The sequence below is a fragment of the Balaenoptera borealis genome (genome assembly GCF_965194805.1).
Source record: "Balaenoptera borealis genome assembly, chromosome: 1".
NCBI classification, from domain to species: domain Eukaryota; kingdom Metazoa; phylum Chordata; class Mammalia; order Artiodactyla; family Balaenopteridae; genus Balaenoptera; species Balaenoptera borealis.
Window position 1 is genome coordinate 111,000,839 of NC_138860.1, and position 21,120 is coordinate 111,021,958.

At 38.7% G+C, this 21,120-nt stretch overlaps 1 protein-coding gene across 4 annotated transcripts in view; it reads right to left on the reverse strand.

Moving 5' to 3' along the window:
• The window catches only part of SLC44A3 (solute carrier family 44 member 3), an 82,294-nt gene that overhangs the window by 53,875 nt on the left and 7,299 nt on the right, over positions 1-21,120 (reverse strand). For all 4 annotated transcript variants that reach the window (XM_082384426.1, XM_082384425.1, XM_082384427.1 and 1 more), the window contains exons 5-7: positions 20,814-20,907; positions 2,617-2,777; positions 879-968 (exon numbers count right to left, since the gene is read on the reverse strand). In XM_082384426.1, the coding sequence (XP_082240552.1) occupies positions 879-968; positions 2,617-2,777; positions 20,814-20,907 (345 nt within the window). The remainder of the gene's footprint in view (positions 1-878; positions 969-2,616; positions 2,778-20,813; positions 20,908-21,120) is intronic.

Genomic DNA, 21,120 nt, shown 5'->3' on the forward strand with positions numbered 1-21,120 from the left:
GATGAAACACCTACGGTCATGCCAATTATGTATTTATTTATTTGGTCATGCTAATTATTAAAAATTAAAATATCCTGTACTAGTTCGGAAACAGCTGCTGCCTTGAGCTCCCTGCATGCCTCTGCCCCTCGGACCTTCTTCCCCGACAACTTTTGGATGGATCCAGGATCCAGCACTGAAAAGGAAAACAGTGGGCACCGGGCAGGGTCTCCGGGACCCTGCCCCAGCTCAGGGCCTGCGTCTCTTCAGATTGGCCGGAGCCTCTGCATGACAGTGTGGGTACCCACATGTCAATGGGAGATGTGAAAATTCAGAAGACATCCTTTAAAGCAACGGTCCCCAACCTTTTCAGCACCAGGGACCGGTTTCGTGGAAGACACTTTTTCCACACACAGGGTGGAGGGTGGGGGGATGGTTCAGGCCGTAATGCGAGCGACGGGGTGGGGGATGGAGAGCGGCAGATGAAGCTTCGCTCAATCGCCCGCCGCTCACCGCCTGCTGTGTAGCCCAGGTCCTAACAGGCCTCGGACCGGGGGTTGGGGACCTCTGCTTTAAAGGGCTTCCAACAGGTACTGGAACTGACTTTTAATGGTGTGGAAACCAGTACCACTCACCTGGCCGGCTCATCTGAGAGGCGGCACAGTGCAGAAGAGACAGAAGGCTGGGCAGGAACTTTGCTGTTTTCTGTGAGACAGAAGCAATCCTGTGGCCCTCCCTGTCCTCTCTGGGCCCGAGTCTCCTCTATGTAACATGAGGGAGTTGGACGAGAGACTCTCTAAGACCCCATGTAGCTCAGAAATGCCAGCTTTTAAGTTCTACACTTCACGGAAAGGCTTTTCATTTAATCAAGAAGAAATCAATCAAGTGGAAATACTTACACAGCAATCCCAAAACAATCAGTGCAATGAAAATGTGAACCAGAAGGGTGGTGATGAATCGGAAGGTGATCGTCATGGCCAAAGACAAGGCTAGAAAATTAAGCAAAACATATAAATTCTAACCACCACCAAGGCCTGAGGGGGATGATGATGGGGCTGGAATGCCTAAACCTTCCAAAGGAGTGAGGGCTGAGGACTGCCTGCAGTCTCTAAATATCCTGGACATCTACCAAACAAAAGAACAAGACACACCCTGGCCGCTCTCTGAAGCATACACAAGTTAGGTCTGTGACAGTGCCACTTCCTGAAAGTGCTAGCATTCTTTCTGAATTTTAAAAAATTTCTTTTAAAGCAGGTATTATTCCCAAATACCCTAAACTTTCTTTTTTTTTCTTTTAAGTCCAAATGAACCATCTAAAATTTTTTATCAAACTTAACCCTTTTGATTTCATAACTTATCTAAAGTTCCAATTTTGTGTTCTCAGATACTCTCATTAAGTATGAAAGATGAATGCCTTTAAAAATGAAAAATTTATGATTATAAGATGTATGTATAAAAATCTGCACATCAGTTTCCAATTTGGGGGTTTTTAAGCCTATGAATTTATTCTCAGTACTTCAGTGAATTTATAAATACTACATTACTTTTTTTTTCTAAACAAGAATTCAAGATTACATATAGATATCTGGGTGTAGTGGTTAAGAACATGGGTTTAGAATCAGATAGGTCTGGGCTGAGTCTCAGCTCTGCACCTCTGCTTGGCCAAACCTCAGACCTCTCTAAGCCTCAGCTTCCTCTCCTACAAACGGTGATAGGGTTCTGATGAGGTTTAATGTGTTAACAGCAAGCACGATGTCTGGCACATCTGGGTCATAAGAAGTCTGGAAGTTACATAATGGTGGCTAGTTAAGCATCCCCAAGCATTCAGGAATTAGTAACCTTTGGGTAATGAAATTATGGAAAACTCAATTTGTAAACTGGCAAAATTATGTTAATGGCTGATCAAAGAGTTTCTTTCAACCTCCCAAGGTTGGGAGGCAGCTGCTGTAAATAACGGGGTAAATAAGAGGCCACTACTATTGCCTACAGCAGCAGACAGCACTAATTCGTTCAAAGAGAAGGCCGACTCTTAAGGGGCTCATCGAGCTGAAACAGCAAATGGGAAGTCAACGGTCACGAGTGGCTGGGGGGCTGCTTCCAGAAAGGCTGGAAAAGGCATGATCTGGCTCAAGACCTTGACCCTCCTACAACCCAGTAGGCCTGCTCCTAGGAGGAGCTGGATACATCAGGCCAATGCCCTCTGATGTTATTTAACATGATGCGCACACCGCCTTCCCTTGCTCGCCAAGCAGCCTTGTGATCGGGCTTGCCTAGGGGAAGAGGGCACACGGACCAGAGGACATGCGTTCCTGGTACTTATCGTGGCCAGTTCACAAAGTGGCAATCTGCTCTGCACATCCATCCTTATTCAGAGCTGAGGAGCAGGCCCTGGAACGTGGTCACTCTCTAAGGCAGCCCCACCTAGTGAGGCCTCTGGGCAGAGAGCCAGCTGGCCTTTCCCCAGTCTTACTGCCCCCTCCTCCACTGGAACCTGAAACACTGAAAATAACTACAAAGAAGATATATGAAGTGAAGTTTTATATTGAAGTCAAGAGGCTAATTTCCATTGTACAACATACATAAGTGCTAGAAACTTTGGTATAAATAGTCACTGAAATAAAATTAATTGAAAATTACCGAAGGCGAGGATACAGAGACCGAGGATTGTGTCTCTTCCTGACATTATTCCACTTAGAATTCGATGGAGGGCGTCAACATCATTGATCAAAACAGACGCAAACAGGGAATAACACTCAGGCGTTTGAGGGATGCATCGATTAAACAAGGGAAAAGACTTGCTAAAAATAAAAGAATAAGTGGCAAAGATGTTTACTTAATTACTTATCTTAAAAAAAGATGTTTATTTAAAATTCTCAGCAACCAAAATGTATAAGATCCACAGTAATAAAAAGAAGTTTAACATCTTGTTTGCAGTCTACACCTTAGAAAGCCAGGCATCTGTGCTGCCACAGTGTTCAGCTGATGCCTGGATGGGAAACTGATTATGGAGGCCCATAGACACCAGAAACCTAATGTTGGGGAGTGACATTTCTGACTCTGATGTCTTGGCCCTTCCTGGATAACAAACTACCAACTCCAACACAAGAATCACATTTCTTTTAGGAACTGTTAGCGATAAGGACTGGCTCAATCAGAAGCTGTACTAATGAAACCACCAGCTTTATTTCTATCCTCTTTAAGAAGACGTAAAAGCCTTGAGAGTTTTGCTACAAACAGAGTGAGTGCTTAATAAATGAGTGATAAATGTATGAATGAAGCTGTGGTTGATAACTGCCTTGGGTAGATGAGAAAGCTGACCTCTTTTGGGGCCCTTCCTGAAATGGAAAAATGCCCAGGAATGTTCATCCTAATGAATCTTAATGAGGCCACGCGTACCTTCATAACATCCTGCTCTTCTTTCCTTCTGTGGGCCCCAAACAGTGGAAATAATCCTGACCCAAGAAGTGCCAAATTATCTGACAAGTTGCTAAAACATTAGGCAGTCACCAACATCGCATTGCCGTGAAGGCAAAATGGCTTCTGAAACCCCAGTGAAGCTCAACACAGAACATACGGAAGGATCTTTCTCAGGAGTCACAACAGTATATAAGAGTTCCCGAGTCACTGAATGGTGATTTAAGAGTAATACAACCAAGTCGTTGTTTTTTTTTTAAATTAAAAATTTTGCAAGTGTGATACATTCACACAGCTCAGATTCCAAATGGTACAATAGGATAAACTGTGAGAAACTGCACTTTCTTCTCCTTGAGCCACGGAAGTACATTTCCTCACAGGCGACCGTTGTTTTGGTTTCTTGTATATCATTCTAGAGACATTTTTAGCATACACGAACATAATAGGACATTTAAATAGGAGTCTGCTGCTGAGGCTCAAGGATAATAAAAATTATATCCCCAAATGAGATGCCAGACCCCACCAAGCAGGGCTTGTCAAAAGAGAGGTAGGAGAAAACTGGTTATTCTCTTAAATCCTTCACCCACACTGAATATAAGAGTGTTGGAAGTTGGAGATTAGAAGAGCATTTTATAAAATAAACTTTTAATTTTGGAATAACTTTAGTGTTACTGAAAAATTGCAAACATGGTACACAGAGTTCCCATGTACCTTCACTCACCTCCACCTAATGTTAACATCCGACATAACCACAGTACGTTGGTGAAAATTAAGAAATCAACATTGGTGCTACACTATTAACTAAACCACAGTCTTTATTTGGAAGTCACCATTTTCCACCAATTCCTTTTTCTGTTCCGGGATACCACACTGCATTTATTTGTTGTGTCTCTCTTGGTCTGTGACAGTTTCTTAGTTTTTCCCTATTTCTCATAACCTTGACACTTTTGAAGATTCATGGTCAGGTATCTTATAAAATGTCCTTCAAGCTATAGAATGACCCTCACATTTTCTCATGATTAGGCTGCAGTTATGGGTTTATAGGAAGAAAACCACAGAGGCAAAGAGCTATTCTCAGAGGATCACATCAGGGGACACAACAGCAACATGACACCACTGCTGAAGTTGCCCAAAATCACTTGGTTAAGGTGGTTGGTAACTGCCAGTTTTCTCCACTGGAATGTGACTATTTTTCTCTTTCTACACTGTGTTCTTTAGAAGTGATTCACTAAATCCAACCTGCTCTCAAGAAGAGGGAAATTAAGTTCCACCTCCTGGAGGAGGAATATCTACACACATTATCTGAGATCCTCTGTAAAGATTTATCCCCTTTCTCCCATTTATTTATTTACTTAATCAGTCATTTATTTATATAAGTATGGACTCATGGATATTTACTTTATCATCAACCCTAGTACGTTGCTTCAAAATTGCTAAATAGTGCCCCGTGAGAAACAAATTTACCAACTAGAGCGCAGTGTTTATGTACAGTATTTTAAATTTTTTGGTGTTTTTTTTTTTTTTTTTTTGGTTTAGCTTACAGTATGTAGTCACAGGGTTATTTCCCAACATTACTTAGGCCAGCTCCTTTTCTCTCTACCCCCTTCAGTTAGGTTATGTCATACATTTATAATAAGTGAAATTCATTTGCTGTAGTCTACATTTTATCCTGAGATCTCCTGATACCTTGGTTGATTGTATTTTTTATTTGGATACAGTTGACTGTGTACAGGTGTTGGCAAGTGCATAGACTCATGTACAAGAGCAATTCTAAAGAGATGGTTTTGTTCTTGTTTTGAGAGAGAGAACTGCCATGTGAATATATCGCTGTCCCTTAGGGTGAGGGATACTACTCCTAAATCAGATGAGAAGTGTTTCCTGGAAAATTCAGAGGCTCTACAGACCTTAACCCATGGGTTAAGGTCTGAGTCCTGAGAACGGGGTGGGGCTGGTGTCCAGAACAGCCACATGGACGACTGTGGGGACCTTAGCGGAAAGAAGCTGTGGGTAGCTGCTCAGTGCCTCGGGAAAGGGGAAGGCCCGACCAGAGGAATGGGGAAATGATCAGCCAGAGCAGAGATGCACTCGACCATGTAAGGGGCACTGCTGGTGAGAAAGCCCATTGGTGGAACTTTCCAAATAACCCGAAAAGTGCTTCATGGAGAAAGCTGTCTGGAACACCTCCCAAGCCCAGAAGACTCATCCTAGAATCAGTACTAGTCAAGTAAAAATGCTCCTGGCTCCTTCTGTCTTCTCTTCACTTTTGGTGTGCCAGTCCCAAGAGTCAGAAGCCCGTTTTAGCAAGCTGGGAAAGGAAGGGGTGAGTAAGCAGGAGAGGAGAGAGAAGCAGAGGATTGTACCTCCCCTGACCCAAGCCGTCCCCCTGCTCCTGACCCAACCTGGCGGAGGGAGAAGCTTCAACTTCCGGTCAAGTTTGAAGTCTGTCACACTGCGCTGAACATTTTAATTCCTGAATTGAAAGTGTCTTTTACCACTTAAAGTGACTGAGTCCTTACTACCTAAAAGTAACCAGAGAAGTCTTGGGAACTGTGTTTTCATTCAGGGGCAGAGAAAAAACTAGTCTGGCTGAATAAATTTAAAGAGACAGAGAAACAAAACTAGAGTAGCTTTCTAACTACATCCTATAGGTTATGTTTGATGTAATGATTATACAAGCAAATATACACACACACGTGTATACATACTTATATGTATATAAACACATAAGTCACACTTATGACATTTCCTTTTTATGGAAAAGGTGGTATACTGCATACTGCTTTATAGTTTGCTTTTTTTTAAACTTAATACATCTTGTAGCTCTGCTCATATTAGAATATAAGAGATTCCTCTTATTTTTACTGAGGTAAAATTTACATATAGTGAAATGTACAGATCTTAAACATACAGTTAGTGGCTTTTGACAAATACATATGTCAGTGTAACCACCAGCCCTTTCAAGGTGCAGAACAGCTTTTTTACCCCAGAAAGTTCCCTCATGCCCCCTTCCAATCAATCTTCATGCCTTTACAGGCACTATTAATCTGATTTCTATAACTAAACATTAGTTTTGACTCTTGTCTAATCCCATTTAAATGGAATCACATAGTATGCACTCTTCTGTGTCCAGCTTCTTACACTCAGCTGTCACGTGTATCAGCAGATCATTCCTTTAACTGCTGAGTACTATTTCACTGTATGAATATACTACCACTTGTTTGTCTAGTTTCCTGTTGATTGCCATTTGAGTTGTTTACAGTTTTTAGCTATTAAAAATAAAGCTGCTATCAAGGACCTACTGTATAGCACAGGGAACTATGTTCAATATCTTGTAATAACCTATAATGGAAAAGAAATCTGAAAAATAATATATATATACATACATATATATGTGTATATAACTGAACCACTTTGCTGTACACCTGAAACACTGTAAATCAACTTCAGTAAAGTAACTGTAAATTTAACTTCAGTTAAAAAAAGATGCATCATCATCATAATTTTTAAAAAGCTGCTAGCAACATTCGTATATGTCTTTTTACGGACATACATTTTCATTTCTCCAAGTAACTACCTAAAAGTGGAATTGTTGGGTCATATGGAAAGTGTATGCTTAGCTTTATAAGAAGCACCAAACTTTTTCCAAAGTGGCTGCAGCATTTATATCCCACCAGCAATGGCTGAGACTTCTAGCTGTTCCACCTCCTCACCAGCACTTGATATGGTTCACCTTTCAAATGGGAGCCCTTCTAGTAAGCCTGTGGTGATATCTCATGGTATTTTCAATTTGCATTTTCCTGATGGCTAACAATGTTAAGCATCTTTTCATGTACCTACTGGCTCTTTGTTTATCTTCTTTTGAAAAGTGTCTGTTCAAGTCTTTTGCCTGGTTTTATCGGGTTGTTTGACTTTTTGTTATTGATTTACAGTAGGGCTCAGCCAAATTCAGCCCACCATCTGTTTTTGTACATGAAGCTTTATTGGAGCACAGCACAATCCATTTCTTTATGTATTTTCTACGGCTGCCCTTGCCCTACACTGGCAGAGTGAAGTACTAGTGGCTACTGAGATGATAATGCGCACAAAGCCTCAAATATCTACGACATGGCCCTTTAAAGAAGAAGACTGCAGATGCTGATTTAAAGAAATTCTTTATATACATATTCTGGATTTAAGCATTTGTCATATATACATACTGTGAATATTTTCTCCAAGACTGTTGCTTCTTTTTTTTTTTTTTTGCATTTTCTTAATGGTATCTTTAGATGAAGAGAAGTTTTTAATTTTGATGAAGTCCAACGTATCATTTTTTTTCTTTTATGTATAGTGCTTTGTGTGCCCTCTCAAATTTTTGCCTTCTTCAAGGCGGCAAAGATATTCTTCTATTTTTCTTCTAGAAGCTTTATAGCTTTAGCTTCTTAGGTTTAGGTCTAGGATCTATCTAAAACTAGTTTTTGTATGTGGTATAAGGTAAGAGTCCTCAATCAAAATGACCAAGTCATTTTCCCCCGTGTCTTTCCACTTATTTTAGCACCATTTGTTGAAAAGGCTTCTTCTCCCCATGAAATTGCCTTGCCACTTTCATTAAAAATCAATTGGCCATGTATATGTTACTCTATTTCTGGCCTCTCTATTCTGATCCACTTATCTGTCTATCCTCATTCCAATACCACACTGTCTTAATCACTGTAATTTTATAATAACTTTTGAAATCAGGTGTTATGAGCTCTCTAACTTGGCTCTTCTTCAAGTTTTTTTTTGTGTGTGTGTGTGAACCTATGTCTTTAGCATTTTCTATATTTTTTAGAATAAACTTGTCAATTTCTACAAAAATTATATTGGGGCACTGTGTTGAATCTATAGAACAATTTAGGGAGAAGAGACATCCTAACAATATTAAAACTTCCAATTCATGAATTAGGTATATTTCTCTACTTATTTAGGTGTTCTTTAATTTCTCTCAGCAATGTCTTATCAAAGTTTTCAGTTGAGGGCTTACATGTCTTCTGTTAAATATATTCCTAGTTATTCTATACTTTTTTGATAGTTCTGAAGATGGACTTCAAAATTATTTCCTAATTGTTTGCTGCTAATACGTAGAAATGTAACTTGACTTTGTAGTTTGCAGATTTGCTAAATTCACTAAGTAATTATTTTGTAGATTTCTTTGGATTTTCTATGTAAACAATTAGGTCATCTATTAATAAAGATGGTTTTGCCTCTTCCAATCTATTTTTTTCCCTTACTTTATTGCAATTCCTAGGACCTCTATTACACTGGTGAGTAGAAGTGGTAAGAGCATATATCCTTGCCTTGTTTCTAATTTTAGGTGGAAAGCATTTTATAGTTCACCATTATGTATAATATTAACTATAGATTTCTCATAGATGCCCTTTATCAGACTGAGAAAGTTCTCAGCTATTCCCAGCTTGCTAGTCTCTTATTAAAAAAAAAAAGAGCTAAATAGTGTTACATTAAGTGATATACCATTATTTATTTAAGCAGCCCTCTATTGAAAGCCATTTAGATTGCTTTAATTATTTTGCTATTATAAATGCTGCAGTGAATAACCTTATACAAATGTCATTTCACACTGGTACAGGTATACCTGAAGATTAAATTCCTAGAAGTAGAAATGCTTGATTAAAAAGCGATGAATGTAGGGAGGGGGATCAAGATGGCGGGGCAGGAGAATGTGGAGCTCACCTCCCCGCACAAACACATCAAAAATATATCTACATGTGGAGCAATTCTCATGGAGAACTAACCGGAAACCAGCAGAAGAACTCCTATACCACCAAGGCTGCAAGAAAGATTTCTACATAACCAGTTAGGACAAAAAAGGCACTGGGTTGGGACCTGTGACCCTGAGAAGCAAGCAGGTCAAGCCACAATCTGGGCATCCGAGTCCTGGGCTCCTGTGTGGAGAAGACAAGCCCCCTTTCCTGCTGGAAAATCTGCTGTGACAGACAGAAGGGCTAGAGAAGCCTAGACTCTGCTTGCAAGGAGTGTGTGACTGCTGTCTTGCTGACAATCAGGGTGGAGAGAGCCATGCACGGGCGGCTGCTGCCTCGTCGCACTTCTTAACCAGAAGGGGCAAACACCCTGTCTCTGCTCACTCCACACCACAGCCTGCTGAGAGATCAGGGCAAAGATTCAGTTTAGCTATGCAGAACCAGACCAGGTCACCTGGGGTGTGATCCAGGTGAAGCCACAGAGGCCATTGCGCATGGATGGGGCGAGTGGAGCCATAGTGGCCACTGTCAGGGTGAGCACAGGGAGGTGCCACAAGAGCACACAGAGGCTAAGGGCTGAATCTCGGGCAGACAGGCCCTGGGAACTCATCTAGCTCCACAGAGACAGCCCAGAGGGCCTGGAATGCGGTCCGGGTGGGGCGGTGATGGCCACTGTCAGTGCATTCAGGAGTAGCAGATTATCTCCCAGTGAGAGCGCCCCAGCTAAGTCCACTTCACACCACAGCTTAGCCCTAGACCTGGGGCAGACAGGTCCTGGTAGAAAACTGGCACCGAAGCAGCATAGATGGCAGGCGGGAGCACAGCCACCTAAACTCCTGCAACCACAACATCCTGACCTGCAGCCCCAGCCCACTCCACACCACAGCCTTGCACTAGATCTGGGATGAACACAACAGAGAAAGGGATGCGATCTTGGGCTGCTTCTAAGCAGAGCCATGGGGGCCCACAGGTCCTCTGTGACTGCACGGGCCTCACTTGCTTTAGTATTCACCTCCCTAGGGGTGGGGCACGCACTCAAGGGCAATAGAGCCTGACTGAACCTGACCTTCAGGGCTTCTAATCCAACAACTGGGGAGCAGACCCTGCCCCTGACAGGGTGACAACAGCCACAGAGCAGAAGGGAAGCCCCACCTCATATCCTGCACAGGGTCTAGAAACTACAACACAAACTACACCTCCTATCAAGGGGATAATGGCCAGCAAACTCTGAGGAAAGACCTGGATGGCAGCCATACCCAAACCAGCAACTTGCACCAAAGACATTGGACAAGCACAGTCTACACAGAGATGCTCCCAAATAAAAACACCCCTTCAAGACCACAGTAGATAATTGTGTCTCCTAAATTTATAAAAACAGAAAGTTAAATAAAATGAAAAGGCAAAGGAACTACTCCCAACTAAATGAAAAATAAAAATCCCCTGAAAGAACAAACAATGAAACAGACCTCTCCAATCCACTATACCCCAAGTTAAAAAAGTTGGCAATAAAAATGATAACTGAATTAAGAAAGATTATTGATAGAAATGCAGATCACTGTAACAAGGAGCTAGAAACTATAAAGATGAACCAATCAAAAAGAGACAATTCAACTGCCAAGATAAAAACCAATCTAGAAGCAATTAATAGCAGAATAAATGACACAGAAGAATGAATAAGTGACTGGAAGATAGAATAATGGAAATCACCAATCAGAACAGCAGATAGAAAGACAAATGAAAACAAATGAAAGCAACATACGAGATCTATGGGATAATATAAAATGTGCCAACCTACACATAATAGGCATTCCAGAAGGAGAAGGTAGGGGGGATTGAAACTGTATTTGAAGAAATTATGGCTGAAAACTTCCCAAACCTTAAGAACGAATCATATATCCAGATGCAGGAAGCACAGAGGGTCCCAAACAATATGAACCCAAACAGACCCACACCAAGACATATCATAATTAAGATGGCAAAAGTTAAAGAGAGGATTCTAAAGGCAGCAAGAGAAAAACAAAGAGTCAGTTACAAGGGAACCCCCATAAGGCTATCAGCTGATTTCTCTGCAGAAACTTTGCAGGACCTGAAGGGAGTGGCAAGATATATTCAAAGTCTTGAAAGGGGAAAACCTAGGATGCTCCACCCAGCATGATTATTATTTAGAATAGAAGGAGAGACAAAGATTTCCCAGACAGGCAAAAACAAAAATCATTCAGCAATACTAAACCTACCCTAAAAGAAACATTGAAGGGTCTTCTCTAAATAGAAAAGCCGCAAGAATTTATAGGAAAGGGAAAATCATAATAGAAAAGGCAAATATATAAAAGGGTTAAAGATTACTTAAATAAGCCAGTACATAGATTAAAAAACTGTAAAAGCAATTGTAATTACAATAAATAGTAAAAGGATAAGCATGAAGATGTAAAATATGACATCAAAAGCACAAAATGTGAGGGCGGGGGAGTATAAAAATGTAGATCTTTTAGAATGTGTTTGACCTTGAATGACTATTAGTTTAAAGCAAGTAAATAGATATAGCTGTGGGTCAACATGCTTGAACTTCATGGTAACTACAGATCAAAAACAGAATAGATTCACAAAAAACAAAAAAGAAAGGAACTCAAGCATACTACAAAAGAAAGTCATCAAATCACAAAAGGAAAAACAAAAAGAAGAAATGAATGAAGAAGAACTACAGAACAACTGGAAAACAAGGATTAAAGTGGCAATAAATACATACCTATCAATTATTACTTTAAATGTCAATGGACCAAATGCTCCACTCAAAAGACATAGCACTGATTGAATAAAAGAAATAAGAAACTACAATATGCTGCCTGCAAGAGACTCACTTCAGGGCAAAAGACACTCACAGACTAAAAATGAGGGTCTAGAAAAATATATTTGATGTAAATAGAAACAAGAAGAAAGCAGGGGTAGCAATACTCATATCAGACAAAATAGGCTTTAAAACAAAGGCCATAAAGAAAGACAAAGAAGGACATTAAATAATGATAAAGGGTTCAATACAAGAAGAGGATATTACACTCTTTAATATTATGTACCCAGTATGGGACCTCCTAAATACATAAAGCAAATACTAACAAGCATAAAGGGAGAAATGGACAAGAATACAATAATAGTAGGAGACTTTAACACCCCACTGACATCAATGGACAGATCATCCAGACAGAAAATCAATAAGGCAACAGAGGTCCTAAATGACACAATAAACCAGTTGTAACTAACTGATATCTACAGGACACTACATCCAAAAAAACCATAATACACGTTCTTTTCAAGCGCACATGGAATGTTCTCCAGGGTACACCACATACTAGGTCACAAAACAAGCCTCAACAAATTTAAGAGGATAGAAATTATTTCAAGCATCTTTTCTGACCACAAGAGTATGAAACTAGAAATCCACCACAGAAAGAAAAAGAGGAAAATACTAAACATCCTACTAAAAAAAAAACCAAAAAAACAAACAAAAAAAAAATGGGCCATGATGAAATCAAAGAAGAAATTGGAAAATACCTTGAGACAAATGAAAATGAAAATATAACCTTACAAAATCTATGGGATGCAGTAAAAGCAGTTCTAACAGGGAAGTTCACAGTGATACAGGCCTTCTTCAAGAAACAAGAAAAATCTCAAATAAACGACCTAACCGGTCACCCAAAGAATTAGAAAAAGAACAAACAAAACCCAAAGTCAGCAGAAGGAAGGAAACAATAAAGATCAGAGAGGAAATACATAAAATAGAGATAAAAAAATTGAAAAGATCAATAAAACCAAGAGCTAGTTTTTTTAAAAGATAAACAAAATCAACAAACCTCTAGCCAGGCTCACCAACAGGAAAAGAGAGAGGATCCAAATAAACAAAACAAGAAACGAAAGAGAAGAAATAACTTATACCACAGAAATATTAAAACATTAGAAAATACTATGAACAGTTATATGCCAACAAATTGGACAACCTAGAAGAAATGGTAAAGTTTCTAGAAACGTACAGCCTGCCAAGGCTGAGTCAAGAAGAAACAGATAATTTGAACAGACATTACTAGAAGTGAAATAGAATGTGTAATTAAAAAAAAAAAAAAAAAAAAACTCCCTACAAACAAAAGTCTAGGACCAGACAGCTTCACTGGGGAATCTTAACAAACATGTAAAGATGAACTTATATCCATCCTTCTCAAACAATTCTAAAAAGTTGAAGAGAGAGGAACACTCACAAATTCATTCTATGAGGCTACCATCACGCTGATGCCAAAACCAGACAAAGACACTACCAAAAAAGAAAATTACAGGCCAATTTCTTTGATGAATATAGATGCAAAAATCTCAACAAAATATTAGCAAACCAAATCCATCTATACATAAAAAAGATCATACACCATGATCAAGTCGGATTAATTGCACGGTTGCAAGAAAGGTTCAACATATACAAATCGATCAATGTGATTCACCACATTAACAAAAGACAAAAACCACATAATCATTTCAATAGATGCAAAAAAATTTGACAAAATTCAACATTCATTCATGATAAAAACACTCACCAAAGTGGGTATAAAGGGGACATATCTCAATATAATAAAAGCCATTTATGACAAATCCATAGCCAACACAATACTCAACAGTGAAAAACAAACGCCTTCCCACTAAATTCAGGAAAAAGACAAGGATGCCCGCTTTCACCACTTCTATTCCACATAGTATTGGAAGTCTTAGTCACAGCAATCAGACAAGAAAAAGAAATAAATGGTATCCAATTGGAAGGGAAGAGGTAAAACTGTCACTATTTGCAGATGACATGATAATCTATGTAGAGAACCCTAAAGTTTCCACACAAAAACTACTAGAACTAATAAATGAATTCAGCAAGGTAGTAGGATACAAAATTAGTATACAGAAATCTGTTGTATTTCTTTACACTAATAACAAAATATCAAAAATTTAAAAAAAGTCCCATTTAAAATCTCATTAAAAAAAAAAACACATAGGAATAAAATTAACCAAAGAGGTGAAAGACTATATGCTGAAAACTATAAAACATTGAAAAAGAAACTGAAGAAGATTCAAAGAAATGGAAAGACACCCCATGCTCTTGGATTGGGAGAAGTAATATTGTTAAAATGGCCATATTACCCAAGGCAACCTACAGACTTAATGCAATCCCTATCAAAATACCCATGACATTTTTCACAGAACTAGAACAAATAATCCTAAAATGTATATGGAACCACAAAAGACCCCATATTGCCAAAGCAATACTGAGAAAAAAGAACAAAGCTAGAGGCACAACCCTTCCAGACTTCAGACAATGCTACAAAGCTACGGTAATCAAAACAGCATGGTACTGGCACAAAAGCAGACATATAGATCAATGGAACAGGATACAGAGCCCAGAAATAAACCCACACACTTATGGTCAATTAATCTATGACAAAGGATGCAAGAACATGCAATGGAGAAAAGACAGTCTCTTCAATAAGTGGTGCTGGGAAAAGTGGAGTTACTTGTAAAAGAATAAAATTAGAACACTCTCTAACACCATATACAAAAATAAACTCAAAATGGATTAAAAACCTAAATGTAAGACCAGATACGAAAAAACTCCCAGAGGAAAACATAGACAGAACACTCTTTGACATAAATTGTAGCAATATTTTTTTGCATATGTCTCCTAGAGCAAAGGAAACAAAAGCAAAAATAAACAAATGGGACCTAATTAAACTTAAATGCTTTTGCACAGGAAAGGAAACCATCAACAAAATGAAAAGACAACCTATGGATTCGGAGAAAATATTTGCAAATGATGAGACTGACAAGGGGTCAATATCCAAAATATACCAATATCTCATATAACTCAATACTGAAAAGATAAACAATTTGATTAAAAAATGGGCAAAGAACTCAACAGACATTTTTCCAATGAGGAAATGCAGATGGCCAACAAGCACATGAAAAGATGCTCAACATCGCTAATTATTAGAGAAATGCAAATCAAAACCACAGTGAGGTATCACCTCGCACCAGTTGGAAGTGCCGTCATCAAAAGTCTACAAATAATAAATGCTGGAAAGGGTGTGGAGAAAAGAGAACACTTGTACACTGTTGGTGGGAATGTAAATTGGTGTAGCCACTAGGGAAAACAGTATGGAGGTTCCTTTAAAAAACTAGAATTAGAGCTACCATATGATCCAGCAATCCCACTCCTGTGTATATACCAGAAAAAATGAAAACTCTAATTCAAAAAGGTACATGCACACCAGTGTACATAGCAGCACTACTTATAATAACCAGGACAGGGAAGCAACCTAAAATCTCCATCAACAGATGAATGGATAAAGAAGATATGGTATATACCTACAATGGAATATTACTCAGCCATAAAGAAGAATGAAATACTGCCATTTGCAGCAACATGGAGGGACCTAGAAAATATTATACTTAGTGAAGTAAGCCAAAGACAAATACTATATGATATCACTTATAATGTGGAATCTAAAAAGTATTATAATACAGATGAATCTATATACAAAACAGAAACAGACTCATAGACATAGAAAACAAACTTGAGGTTACCAAAGGGGAGAGAAAGGGAGTATAGGATTAACAGATACAAGCTACTATACATAAAATAGATAAGCAACAAAGATTTACTGTATAGCACAGGGAATTATATTTAATATCTTATAACAACATATAATCAATATAATCAGAAAAAAATAACTGAATCACTACACTGTACACCCGAAACTAACACAATATTGTTTTTTTTAAGAGTTCTTTAAAAATTAATTAATTAATTAATTAATTTTTGGCTGCATCGGGTCTTCATTGCTGCATGTGGGCTTTCTCTAGTTGCAGTGAGCGGGGGCTACTCCTCGTTGCGGTGTGCGGGCTTCTCATTGTGGTGGCTTCTCTTGTTGTGGAGCATGGGCTCTAGGCTAGCGGGCTTCATTAGTTGTGGTCCGCAGGCTCTGGAGCACAGGCTCAGTTGTTGTGGCGCATGGGCTTAGTTGCTCCGCGGCACGTGGGATCTTCCCAGGCCAGGGCTCGAACCCGTGTCCCCTGCATTGGCAGGTGGATTCTTAACTACTCTGCCAACAGGGAAGTCCCCTAACACAATATTGTAAATCAACCATACTTCAATAAAAAATTAATGAATGTATGTACCTTCATGACTGATGAATATTGATGAATTACCCTCCTTAGGATCCTGCCTCAGCATTGTATGGAAGTGCCTATTTCCCTACACTCTTGCCAAGGGTGTTTTTTTAATATGTTGCCAGTCTATGGGGTGAAAACATTAGAGTCTTAAATGGAATTTCCCCTATCGTGAGGGAAGTTCATTCTTTTTTAGTATCTTTAAAAAATATTGTGCTTTTTCTCTGCAGCATCTATTCATATTCTTGTTTCATTTTTATATTGAGATATTGGTCTTTTAAAAGTTGACTAGTAAGACCTTTCATAAATTAGAGATTAATCTTTTTTATGTGAATAACAACTTATTTGCCTGTTAATTTTGCTTCTAGTGTTTTGTCATGCAGAAATACTTGTTTTTAATGTAGTCAATGAATTTTTAATTTTATGTCTCCTGAGTTTTAAGTCATGGTTAGAAGCCTTCCTTACTTCCAGGCTATAAGGGAATTCTCCCATGCCTTCTAGTACTTCCTGGTTTCACTTTATAAGTTAAAATCTTTAATCCATTTGGAATTTATCCATATAAGCCACGAGGTATAGATCCAGCTCTTCCCTCTGGATGCCTACCCAGCTGTCCCAACCTACATGTTGAATAGTCCATCTTTTTGTCACTGATTTGAGATGCCATTTTTTTTTTATCATTTACTAAATTCTTGTAGAATTTGGGTCTATTCTTGGATTATATAATATCTTTCACTGATCTTTCTACATATGAACTAGTACCCAGCATTTTAATTATTAAGCATTGTTTTAAAAACTGGAAGGGCTGGTTTTCCTTCATTGTTTTTCTTTTTGAGATTTTTCTTGGCCATTTAAGAAACTTTTTTCCTTGCAAACTTACATCAGCTTATCTAGCTACTGAAAAACTCCTGCTATTATTTTTATTTTAATCATGATAAACCTATAGCTCAACTTAGGCAGAAATAACATCTTAATAACGTAGGGAGAAGTAACATTTTTATAATGCTGAGTCATACTGTCAAGAACAATTTCTGTCTTCTGATTTGTTCAAGCTTTCTTTGTAGCTCAGGAATATATGAAAAGTTTTCTTCCTGTGGCTCTTGTACATTTCTTGTTAAATTTATTTCTAGGCACTTTTGTGTTTTTGTAGGTGCTTTTTCTTGCTGTGGTAAAAAGTCTTTTCAAAAAATATATGAATGCTACAGATTTCAGTATATTTATCTTGTTCCCTGCCACCAAAGTTTTCTTGTCATTTATAGCTTTTCAGTTAATTTTCTTACCACCTACAGAGTAATAATTTTACCTCCTGCTTTCCAACTTCTAAACCTCTATTTTCTTTTTCTTTGCTTTTACTAAACAGTAAAATGGTCTTAATACCATTTGGTCTTAATACCAAAGAATCTGAATTGTTTTGAAAGAAAATGTTTTCTGAACTTTCATTTAGTGTTTCTGAAAAATAAGTTCAGATATATAGATTCAATGTCATTTTATTTTTCCCCAAACATAATTCTCCCTAAGACCTTAATTTTGTCAACATAGTTTGTTAAACATGGTGCTTTTTAGGCATTTAACTTCCCTGTACTGGTAAAGAATGACCCATCTTACCCCGGAGAGTGATGGAGAGAGGCATGTAAAGTGTGGGTCACCCCTGGTGACCAGCTAGCTGGTAGGTGGTTGACCAGGTAGCTGCCTAGGGAGTACCTCATTAGCTGGGGCAGGGGATGCATCTATTGGCCACAAACTGCGGTTTCTTCCCCACTTCTGCTTTTCCTCTCCCCACCAGCAAAGCCACTCAGATGTGCTGGAAGTAATTTGGAGAGCTGACTGTATATTTAGGTGACTCTCTGTATGGAATTTATTCAAGCAAACAATGCAGTGACATGCACAGGCACCAATGTGAGAGGCTAGAAACAGAATTTACTGGAAGGAAAAGCCCAAGCCTTTTACATTTTAAATATATGGGGGACTCAAAATACAATATTACACAGAACACCAAAAGGAAAAAGATATGCTTGCTTGTTATCTTCTGCAGTATTTTTTCACTGCTCTTAGAAGCTCATTCCTAGGTATACAAATCTTCTTGATATTCAGTCATTGCTCTAAAAGGGTATGTTATACCTCACATGACCAACCCAGAAAGAAGAAACAATTGGCTTAGTCAAAAAGAGGTATTTAGAAAATGTGCTTTGGCCGTATAGCCACACTTCTCATGTTTTCAAGCTTTTCACTCTTGGCACTGCTCTTCCATGATAAATATGATAATTTCCATCTTAAAACAACCACTTGCTTGTGTAGGAAAAGGAAATGGAGCCCTCGAGCCTATTTCTATCTCCCTAACTCCATCCAAGAAAAGCCAGTCAATCAGCAGTTTTGTCTTCACTTTAAAAGTTAGTGTTGGAAAGGTCTGCATTTAAGGGGTGAAAGGAGTAGGATCGGCTTGAGTGGTAGAAAAGATGGTGCCCCGAGGACACAGGGTACAGGACCATCCTCCCCGCCCCCCCCCCGCCCCAAGCTTGGTGTGGGCCTAAGGAGGCCATTTGCCAGGCAGAATAAAACCAACGAAGTCCTGACTGTTTGTTTTGGGTTATAGGAACAAATATGGACGCTGTTTGGGTTTGAATGCCAGCTCTTCCACTTGTGCAACCTTAACCTACCTCTGCATCAGCTTTCTCAGCTGTAAAATAGGGTTGAAACAATATCTACAACACAGAGGTTTTATGAGGTCCAAGTAAATTAATACATGTAAAGAGCTTAGAAAAGTACCGGGCAAGTATCAGAGTTCAATAGATGTTTGCTGTTATCATCAATATCAAGATATAAGCTTCCCATGGAATTACAGTTACCATCGCATTTACAGTAAGAGGAGAGTTTATCCAACTCTGGTTAAATTACAGCCTTAAAAATTCTATTCTCTTTCAATTCCTTCTGCAGGTCCAGTTACAAATAGTGTTCTTTAAAAAATCCTTCTCAAAAGACAAACACTGCACTACATTACTTATATGTGGAATCTAAAATAGTTAATCTCACAGAAGCAGAGAACAGAATGGTAGTCACCACAGGAGAGGGAGGGAAAAGGGGAGATGTTGGTCAAAGGGTACAAAGTTAAAGAAAACTTCTCTCCACCTGTTAAATAATTTTCTTTCAAGTTACTACAACATTTTTGGTTTTTTTCCCCTGGATTTAGTTATGTTTCACTGAGACATGTTTATGACATCTAACAAAAATCAGAATTAAAAAAATAAGATATTATAGAAAAATGATATGGTATTCTCCTCTGGAAATAATTCTCCCCTCTTTCAATTACTTATAACACAAAGTATTTATTTTAGAAAAGAAGGGCACAAGGATGGTTAACTATATTCTTCCTCCTATTCTGTTAAAATCTGATTTTTTAGCACCTGCTATCTCAGCATTTTTCAAGCTGCATTTGCAACCTGTTAGAAGATTATGAAATAGATCACTTTTAAAAAAAGTGAAATAGAATAGAAACTATTAGTGTGAATCATATGCAGTAAGGGGAATTCTTGTTTTGTATTCTTGTATGTATGAAGGTATGTATACTGGGGTTGTGATGTAATACATGTCTTACTGTGAATCCCAGTCACGAGTTTGATGAACACTATCGTAGGGGGTTGGCATGATGCCTTGGTTCTACTTAAATTGTCATTATCTTGAAGGGATTTTGCACAGAGGTCTTACTCACTGTAAACATATGTACAATTTTCAAAAGAATGGTAATGCAAAATAAACCCAAGTCCTCCTTCAGTACATCTCAGCATCCTGATGGTGGCAATGATTATTAATTGCATTTTTCCCCTTAGTCTTCTCAATGGCTCACACGTGAGCCATTTACCATGGCAGTGCAACTACTGCTTCACCGTTACAACTTTAATTACAGGGGACCTCCTCTGTGCCAAGTACTGCCCTAGTTGATAGGGATGGATAAGATGCTGAAAGCAGTTCACTGAGTGGTGTTCTTGAGAAGGACCTGTTTTCTATTCTCATTGAGAAGAAAGGTGTGGACCCATTTGGCCTTGCCCACCAAGGCCTGTTTCTTAGGGAGAAATCTAGAGCTAAAAAAAACTAACAATGTCTGGTTGCAATAAAAAAGCAAAAGTAAATGATTTCTACTTTATAATAAATAGCTGGAGTAGAAAAAACACACCAACTACTTTATAAAATCATTCATTTGGTAATAATTCATATAGTACTTTTTGCTAGCTCCAGGGTTGTCATCTGAAGACTACGTGTATTTTTACTGTTTGTTGAGTTTTCTCCTTATTTAGCCTGGTTTCTAATCCATAGTCCTAAGCCAATATGTATATTGCAAATAGCCCCTCCTTGTTTATCCCTGGCCTTCTGTACACTGTAAGCTCCCTGCAGGCAGGGGCTCTACCGGATAACTCCTTTGCGCTGCTTTCTGTGATACCCAGAAGAGTAACAGCCTCCCACCAAGTACCCAATAACTTTTGTTAATGGATAAGGAAAACGTATGGAAGCTTTTACCTTGGAGGAACTGGTAGCCTGGGGCACAGCGAGTCTGCATTTGGATTCTGGGTGTAGTTGAAGGAATTCAAACTATAAACACACAGGAAGGACCCTGGAAGCAGAAGACACACAGACTGTACCACCTTCCTACATTGTGCTTATCTTTCTAGGGGAGCCAGTAAGGAAACCATAGTCATTTTACCAAACTGGGAAAAAAAAAACCAGAATAAATCATTCAGGTTTAGAAAACAGGTCTCTGGGTGACCTAAGACAAAAAGAATCAGCATCAAAACTGAGACTGAGCTAGGTCCTCTCTTTTTCTCTC